The sequence below is a fragment of the Ammospiza caudacuta genome, chromosome 1 (genome assembly GCF_027887145.1).
Source record: "Ammospiza caudacuta isolate bAmmCau1 chromosome 1, bAmmCau1.pri, whole genome shotgun sequence".
In the NCBI taxonomy this organism is placed as follows: domain Eukaryota; kingdom Metazoa; phylum Chordata; class Aves; order Passeriformes; family Passerellidae; genus Ammospiza; species Ammospiza caudacuta.
This window is the reverse complement of record NC_080593.1, coordinates 115,322,706-115,331,897: the sequence shown is the minus strand read 5'-3', so window position 1 is coordinate 115,331,897 and position 9,192 is coordinate 115,322,706. Positions and strand designations below refer to the sequence as shown.

The following is a 9,192-nucleotide window of genomic DNA, read 5'->3' as shown; positions in this document are numbered from 1 at the left end:
AGCTGGTTATAGAATCATAAATGATGTGGGTTGGAAGGTACCTTAATCTTGTGCCATCCCCACTGGCAGGAACACTTTCCTCTAGACCAGGTTGCCCATCTAGCCTGGCTTGAACCAGCCCATAGCATTGATAAATTACCATGTACCAGCTCTTCTCCTGTGGTGCGATGTACTGAAAAAATCAAATCATCATGTGCTTCAAAATACAGTAAGGGCACAGCATGTCACCTGCCAAGTGCATTAAGGAAACAATTAAATTGATCTCTTAAATTCTATTTTGGTCTTCCCATTTCATTTTTTTTTTAGAGAAAGTTCCCATTTTGTATTTCCCATAGTGCTGGAATCAGGCAAAGAGTAGGTTTTGGAAAGGCTACAGTACGCATCACTGAGCTCTGTCTGTCTGGTACCCCTTTCTGGGGGTATTTTTTTGTGTCTTTCTGTTTCCCATATGCCTTTTTCCAACCTGTACGTGTCATTTGGCTCATTTAAATAAATACACAGGGAAAAATACAATTCAGTGGAAATCCACTATAAACTCCAGAGTTTAATGTAGTGGAATTGTAGTGAATCATGTGGTTTAAAAGAAAGAAGACATTAGAGTAACAGATGTACAGATATTTAATGTGGATTCAACTTACTTTCTTCCTAGTATTTCCTGTGATTACTGATTTTGGGATATGACCAGGAATTAAGTGTAATGCTTTGGGCATACTGTAAATGAACATGGTTTGTAACTGGATAGAGCTGGTGCTGTATCAGAACACAAGTTCCATCTTCCTGCTTTTATTAAATAAATTGTGTGTATATCTGTAATGGAAACCTTACAAGATCTGTCAGGGAATGGGAGAATTTCATATTTACAAACCCAAGCTGGTTGAAACTGTCATCATCTTGGTAACAAATAGTGAAGGGTTTTACAAACACCTACTGAGGGAAGAGAAAAATATGTGAGAATTCTTGTGCTTTATTTTGGAATCTGAATGCCCAGACTTGTCTTCCTCTGAAATAAATAATTTAACTTTATGAACATCAACAAAGGGAACTTAATGCTTTCAGCAGATTCTAGTACTAAAATAACAATTCTTCAGCAAAAGATTTTTTTTTTTATAAGCAGCATTATTTCAACCAATAACTTTCATAAACTTGAGATTGCCATGCCGGTTTCCATTAGTGCACCATGTATGCATTAAAGATACCAAAACAAGTGGAGTGTACCTATGCCAGGTGTGATGGCAGTGCCTAGAGTAACACAGTATTGACAGTAATATTTTTACTTTGGTCACAGTGTGGATGGGGCAACTGGTTTCATTTTCAAGAAAATTCTAACACTCCACTTAAAAATCAGTTGTAGTTTCATGCTCAGTTGGTATTTGTACCTCAGACATAAGGTATAAATTTGTGTCTGAATTGTCTGCTGTGTTTGAAAAAATACTGCATTTTTTGAACAAGGTTTCTTCATTCTCTTCATTTCCTTTTGCAAAGTAATACTGAATTTAATCAGAAACTGCACTTAGTTGATTGTGTCAGAGCTTTGTGCGGATTTAAATTCTTCAGTCTGTAGTAAAACTTGCCTGAGTTATTTTCAGGTAAATATCTGATTAATTCTAAATTCCCTGTGGATTTCTGTAGCCCAGAGTCCTGTCTATTTTAAAATAAATACATTTAAGAAAAAATTCTATGCTTCAATGGATTTTTCAGACAAGGACTGAAGCAAGTCCTTATAAATAGCAGAGTTCATAAACCGTGGGTAAGAGTCTCTGTGCATTAAGGTATAAATTTGAAGCTGTGCATCATCAAAGGTGTGTTGTGAGGGTTCCAGCATATTTCGGTTAATAACTTCTCTTACTCTGGAGTCCAGACTGACCTGTGTATTAAAATAGAAAGTCATGTAAATAATAGTGAATAATACAGGTGGGGTCTTATTTTTCATTCATTGGTTGAAAAAGCCATCTTTTTTAAGCATTTCAGCTGGTGTCCTACAAGACTGTAAAAATTGCTAAATAAACTTCTGCAAAAAATGATTCTGTTAAAATTTGAGTGGAGTAATATCTTGAGTATGGGTAATGTCCTCACTGAGGTACCTTATTGGAACAAGGCTGTCTGCAATCCCATTATTACTGAGACCGATGGGTTATTTCCAGACCAACTTCCTGCTCTGTAGTAGAGAGCATTTATAATTTTTTGTGACAGTTCATTTCCTGGAGAGTTGGTGCTGTTGTAAAGAGACTGAGTTTGGAGTAAGAGTATGACGCAGGTGGACAGTGTAACCTGGGAAGCTGTTTCTTAATCAAATTGCTGTTAAAAAGCAGAGTGAGTTGATGTGAACCACAATGTAATGATTCCATACAACATACAGTAATGTAATTTTTTTTTTCTGCAGGTCCTATGTGTCTGTTGAGAGACATTAGTATTGCAGGAACAGACTGGGTAGATTTAAACAGCATTTTTATAAGTACATAAGTATAGCTGGCACAAAAAAAAATTAAATTGCAATTTTGTAAGGATGTTGAAAGGTTTCAAATTCTAGCCTCCTTGGCAGGATTATATTCAAACTGTACTGAGGTGTCTTTGAAACTTGACATATTTGCTAACAGCAAAATAGTTTTGAAAATTTTGGGGAAGTAATTGTGTTTGTTCTATGCCATATTTTGTCAGCTGCTCTGTGAGAAATTTGTCTTTGAAAATGACACTATTTGTGGTTACTGTGCTTTTGGAGAAATGTATACACCCTCCTCTGAGTGTAAGGAGAAAAGAAACTGATTTGTCCAACAAATAAAATTTGAGTTGGGCAAGGTGAATGTGATCAGCCATATATTTGTGCCTCAAACTAAAAATTCCACATCAGCATGGCAGGGTAGCTTAGGAAGAACTTCCTTACAACCAGTGAAAGTTTTGACCATCTCACCTCAATGGTGGGTGCCTTCTTCCCCTAAATATCTACATGATGGCAGTGGAATGTGGGGGGCGGGGGACGATTCTCCCTAAGTATTGCTGTTGCTTTAAACACATGTTAGAACTAACTGTGCAAAGAAACATCAAAGAATGTATTAAGGAAAGCAATATACCTCCTTTGGAGAGAGGATAGAAATATAATCTTCATAAATTAGTCTTGCTTTTTCTTCAATGACGCTTTTGTTGGATTCTTGTTTTAGTTCCTCACAGGCCATCCAGAAAAGCATGTTTTCCTCGCTGAATTCTGTTCGCAGAAATTCACGAAAAGCATTTCTGCCAGCTGGAGTGAGCATCAACTTGTCAAATGATTGAGCCCAGGCATTTACTTCTTCAAGAGTGGGAGCAGGGCTTAAGGAGGAAGAAGAGCAAGAGGAGAGAAATGAATGATTGTTACTCAAGCTGTTTGCAGCTGGCAGGAGGCATCTGCCCTCACAATGGAACAAAATTGTGAGGTTCATGGGGTTCTGATTCCTTGTTGCAGCCACCCAAGTGCAAACTCGTGTAAACACGTTTATAAGATGTTTTTTGAAAGTGTGCTTATCAAAAGCTCAGATGCAGGTGATTGCCTCTGCTTTGATGCAGAAATTGCTAGTGCTCAGAGTAATTGTAACAAAGAAGTACCCATGTAACAGCTAGACATTTTTTCTATCCCTAATATTCCTTGTTAAATTATGGTTAAAAATTGAATGAAAATACATATAAAGAAGCAATGATTCAAACACTTTGAAAGGTACCCACCTGTATGTTACCATTTTGCAGGTGCTTTTACCTGTTTGATCATTTCTGAAGAAACTGTTGCCTGACTTTTGGGAGGATTTAAGCTCCAGTTTATTATTTCTGTTAGGCTGAACACTGTTGGTTAAGCTCATTGCATACTTGCTGGGTGAAACAGGGTGTATTTTTAAATTATTTCAGGAAAAAGGGAAAAATTCACTTTACAATGCTGGTTTTAATTTGTCATGGGAGTGGGGATGTGCTTACATGCTGCATATGAATGAAGTAAAATATTATAGATCAGACCTTTGTTTCATTAGTAGGTAAAAAAACAGGTGACTTTCAAATTGGGTGTAAATGACAAGTAGATAATAGTTATTTTCATATTTCAGGTAAACTATTGCAATTACTTAGTATGGCTTGTTGGGTTTGTTTCATTTTAGCTTGACAGAACACTTAATAAAGACCATACCTTTCCTCACAGTTTGGAATACCCTCTGCTTGGAGTTCATGAGATGTTCTCCTTGCTCTCTCTTCTTCTTGATTTCTAACAGTAAGACTGAAAAGTAGCAAACAAAGTTTTAGTCAACTTTGTAGAGAAAAATGCTGAACATACACCAGACACTTTTCCTTCTATACTAAAAATAAAAATTCTAAAAGGACAGAAGCTAATGATAGGTACATTACCCACAGTTACATTCTGACCTTATTTTTACAATTGTATAAACCTTGAGTGTAGCTGAAAGCTGTTTAGTATTCTATAATGCAGATTTTCTACAGAAGGAACATAGTTCCATAAAATATCTCAAGTTGAAGGGACCCATAAGGATTGTCAGGTCCAATTCTATAGATATATATATACACACACACAAGTGTGTATGGGATGCATGATGCATACCCTTTGTCACATACCAAATCTATTTATTCTCTGTTTTTGTAGTGTGTATGCTCAGTGCAATGCTTTTACTTAAGCTGGACCTGATGCACTGGTTTTATGTGAGTTAGGTTTCAAGGTAGGTGGGTTTGGATTTGTTTGTTAGCATTTTTTTTCTCCTCAGTTGTGATGAGGGCCAACATTCTGGTTTGGAATGGTGATACCATGAAAGGAAAGCCAGAGTTCAGAAGCAGGACACAAGATTTAAGTGAACTAAAGACTTCTCTATGTGGTTTTGGAAGGGTAAGCACTTTCAGAGTTCAGATCTAGATACAGCCAGATTGTGTGGTGATTGATTGCATCTTAGCAAATTGCTAATACATGTGTCAAAATGTGAAATCTGGAGCACAAAGAGCAGATCTATCATTGCTTAATATAATTTTGAGTATGTCTGAATGGAAACACTTGTTTGTAGCATTACAAAAACAAAGTTTGGTGCAGTCACTAGTGATCGCTGACAGTTTTTGATGTCCTGTAGCTGTGAACTCCTGCTTCTTTCATCAAATATTAGTTAAGATAGCTCTAGTTCTTAAAAATTTCTTTTGTGGTTTTAGATGATTAATTTTAATTTGAAACTGGATTTGAAAATGGAATTTTTGGGTTTTTTTGGGAGTGGGGACTACATTCAGTTCATCCAAGCTATGGTAGCTTAGTGAGAAATGCATATGCATACACACATGCTGTCATATAATCTGTAAAGCTACTTAAAATATGCCAAGAACAAAAGGTCCCAGTGTTTTTTATATTTTGTATTGCCTGTTATTTATATGAAATGGGTCCTCCAGCTGAAACAAGGCAACACAGTTGCTATAACTTGTAGGGTAATACCAAACTTAAATTTCTTCCTTTGTATCTTACCTTTCTTTCATGCTAATGTTCTAAGTTTTGCTGCCTTAATCTCTAAGAATCTCATTTATCTCTAGGAAAGTTTTTGGTTAAACCAGTGGATTTTTCTGCCTGTTTTGCATTCTGAACTCTTGGCCAACTCTTATTTGCAGCCTTATTGTTTATTGGGCATCTCCTCTGTCTTTGTCTACCATTAGTCCATAATCTGCAGAGACCTACTTTTCTCTTTGCCACAGCAGTCCATGTGTGGAAGATATAGGAAAGCTTTTGTATTGCTGAGATGGAGAGCAGATAGTGCAAACACTTTTTTTCAGCAATATCTGAACCATATGTTCAAACCAATGAACTATGTCAACTTAGCTTTAAAGAAAAAAAAAAAAGAGAAAAATGTAAGTAGTAATGCTAGTTCTTTTTTCTGTTAGGTTATATGGGTCTCAAACCTTTTTACCAGGGGTTCTGGCATTTTTTGAATATGTAAAGTGATATGTATTCTCACACACAGGCAGTGATACTCTTATCAGAACTATTTTTGGATTGAGGGGACCCAACAGATCCAATAGAAAGGAATACAGTCTTATGGGATAATGCACAGAAAAGGAAAAAAAACCAAAGAAATAACAAAAGCCTCCCTAAGAGAACATGCCATGCTTCAGAAAATTGCTTACAGGCAGGCTCTTTCCCTAGAAGTGTACAAGTAAACAATAAAGAGAGTAGTGCAGTACTGTATCCTCTCGGGATCTGGAAGAGTAACAGGCTGGAGGTTTGGGTTTGACTGCAGGAATGAACACAGGCTCTGAGCATCCAGCTGAGAGATTCATTTCAGTTCATTCTAAATCTACTATTAAGAATATGCTGAATATTGGATGTTCAGCAGCTCAGCAGCATGACTCATGGAGACTGTTATTTTTATTCCTATTCATAATCTTTCTGTTCCAAGAGCTTAGGCTATTTTGAGGAAATGGTCTATGAATGGGGAACATAAATAGCTTAATTACGGTTTGTTTTGCATTTCTTGCTACTAGAAAACAATTGTTTCAAAAAAAATCAGAAATTATTTTAAAGCTGAAACAAGCTACTCTGTTTCTGAGCCTGTATTGGTTGCCCAGATGATTCTGAAATGCTAATAGGAATTATAAGCATCATGAAATCTGGGTACTTTCACAAACCCTATTGAGTAAATTGCTTTCTTTGAATTGTTTGAATAGTGAGATACACAGAAAATGAGCATCCTGGAAAATATCAGGTAAAATCACAAAAAGAAAGTACTTTATCAACAATTTAAAAGGTAAAATGCAAATTTTATATACTATGATGTAGTAGATAAATGTGTCTTATTTTTTCCTTTAACTGAAAACCATTTTTGTGTAATGCAGCTCTGGACTGAGCCACTTGCAATTGCACTGGACAGCTGTTGAAATGGCATTGGAATTTGTGTGGGATGATTTAACATACATGCACTAGGACACAAACTGATCCTGTACAGGCAGAGTGTTAATATCTCTCTAAATTCTACCTTGGTTCACCTTTAAGCACCTGCTGAAAAGCTTGGTAGGATCAGAGCCTGAGTTCTTGGCATCTCACAAAAACCCCCAAACCTCCAAGCAGCCTTTTGTCCTTGCAAAATATTCACTGTTTGCATTAGGGAGGGCAGAATCCTGTGTGTCTTGCTTCTGATGAGCTGAGTACCAATAGCAAGGAAATTATCAGTCTTTTCTTCCCTTGCCTTCTAATGGTGTTCTCCAAAGCATTTGCCACAAGATGCTATTGGAAAACAACATTAGTGGAATAGATTCCTAGCCCAGGCTGTAAGGTTATTTGTGACCTCTTTCCATCACCTCAGTGTCAGGTTTGCTTGCTCTGAAGTGTTTATGTGGTGGATAGTTAATCTCTAAGAAGGATGTACTTGCTGTCAGAATTTTGGCTAAACTCTATGGCTGTTTAAGACTTGTGTTTACTTGAATGCAAGTTCTACTCTTACCCATGAGGTAACACTTTGCCCTAACCAGATACAGGGATTTTGAGTATGGGAAGATTTACTTCAATTTAGAATGATATCACTTGGATCTGAAGGAGCTGGTAAGAAAGTGAAGGTGAACACATTGTTAATTTAGGAATCAAGTGATTCCTCCTCTTTTGCTTTGATTGATAAATTCTCTTCCTTAACAGGAGTAGGACTTTTGTAGTGGGGGTTTTTCTGAATTTTTTTCTGCTTAGCTTCTTAACTTCAGCAAATACCCACAGTGTTTAAAGATTCTGGTCCCAATGATTATCTTCATATGAGTTGCAGGTGCCATGAGTTGGCAATACTAATTAATGACAACAGATCCAGTTACCTTCAGGGGAAAAGAAGTGTGCTGGGCACCTGCTTATTCATTTTTTGACCTAAAAATTCTTCCACCTTCCCTACCTCCATTTAACACCTTTGGTGCTGATTGCCAAGGCCCAAATCTAAAAATAAACCTCTGACATATTCTGGTAATGCTTTCAGTTTTTAGTGGGAGCACTTGGTGAAGCTCAGTGCTGAGGTTAGCACAAAACAGACATTGCACAACATTGACAAAAAAAAGAGCAATAGAGATACTGTACAGATATTTCTTTTAAAATCTGTTATTTCAATGGCAGGGGAAAGAAGGAGTACGCTGGAGTAGAGGGTTGTGTCTAGTGGTAGAGCACAGCAATCTCTTTGTGTCCCAGATCTGCAGAATTATACAATTTTTTTTTTCTTTGGCTTATGTTGTCCTGTGCAGGAGCTACGTGTCCCTTCGCTGCTATTGTGTTCCCTAGAGGTTTGAATAAGAGGGGTTACCATGAGCAGCTGCAGCAGCAGCACCAGCAAAAGCAGCAGGCATTGGAGCCTCGGTTCCCTGTGCTGAGCTGGGCCTGTGCAGCCCCTGGGCTCTCCGGGGTCGCCGCCATCTGCCGTTTGCGGATCTCCGTCCTCTCCGATCCCATGGGCTGCAAGCAACAAACAAAGGGGGGAGTGAGAAACATCTCTCTCTCTTTTCCTTTTTTGTTTGCTTTAAAAATCCTACCCAGAAGTGCTGAAGGCTACAGCATCAAGGGAACTAAAAAGCTAAGTCACTTATTTTTCCCTGTGGAAGTTCTAAGGTGTTGAATCCTTTGGAAGATTCACTCATTTAAGTGCTGTGATGGAAGGCAAAGGGCTAATGAATTCTTCAGGTGCCTGGGAATGCAATGAGAGCAAAAGGTACAAGTGAGGGGTCTTGGAGAGCTAGAGCTCTTGGCACAGAGGTGTATCAGCCCATGAGTTGAAAGGGTTTCCTGAGGTTTTGACTTGAAGGCCATCCTAAGGATAGTCATACAGAATAGAAGTAGTTAGGACCTCTCTTTCTTTTTTCTTTCTTTTTTCTTTCTTTTTTCTTTCTTTTTTCTTTCTTTTTTCTTTCTTTTTTCCCCCTGATTAGCCAACTCACAGGCTTCATGATCCTTGAGTGAGACACCTGAGCTCTCCTGAAAATCTGGCCTTTGGTGAATACTGAGGATGTCTTAAACCTGCTGGCTCCCTTTGTAGCAAAGGGTGAAGGGCCAATACTCATTTCTCCATTGAAGGTCTGACAGCCACAGTTTTTAAAAACGTTTGTCTCTGTGCTTCTGTGAAGGTGAGGAGGAAACACAAAACTAGATGTTAATAATTACATGGTTTTCACTGAGCCCCCCAGCTGAAGACAGCATGAAACAGTTTTTGGTGGATGCACTGGTTGGTTTTTTGCACAGTTGTAGGAAGC

The 9,192-nt window shown here is 37.8% G+C and overlaps 1 protein-coding gene across 1 annotated transcript; it reads right to left on the bottom strand.

The window, feature by feature from the left end:
* Nucleotides 1-617: 617 nt before the first annotated feature.
* Nucleotides 618-8,401, bottom strand: RGS20 (regulator of G protein signaling 20). Its single transcript, XM_058805588.1, has 4 exons — nt 8,253-8,401; nt 4,139-4,225; nt 3,066-3,300; nt 618-1,864 (listed from the first exon to the last, which is right to left on the bottom strand). Exons 1-4 carry the CDS (start codon nt 8,396-8,398, stop codon nt 1,676-1,678), a joined length of 657 nt encoding a protein of 218 aa, XP_058661571.1. The 5' UTR covers nt 8,399-8,401; the 3' UTR covers nt 618-1,675.
* Nucleotides 8,402-9,192: the final 791 nt, after the last annotated feature.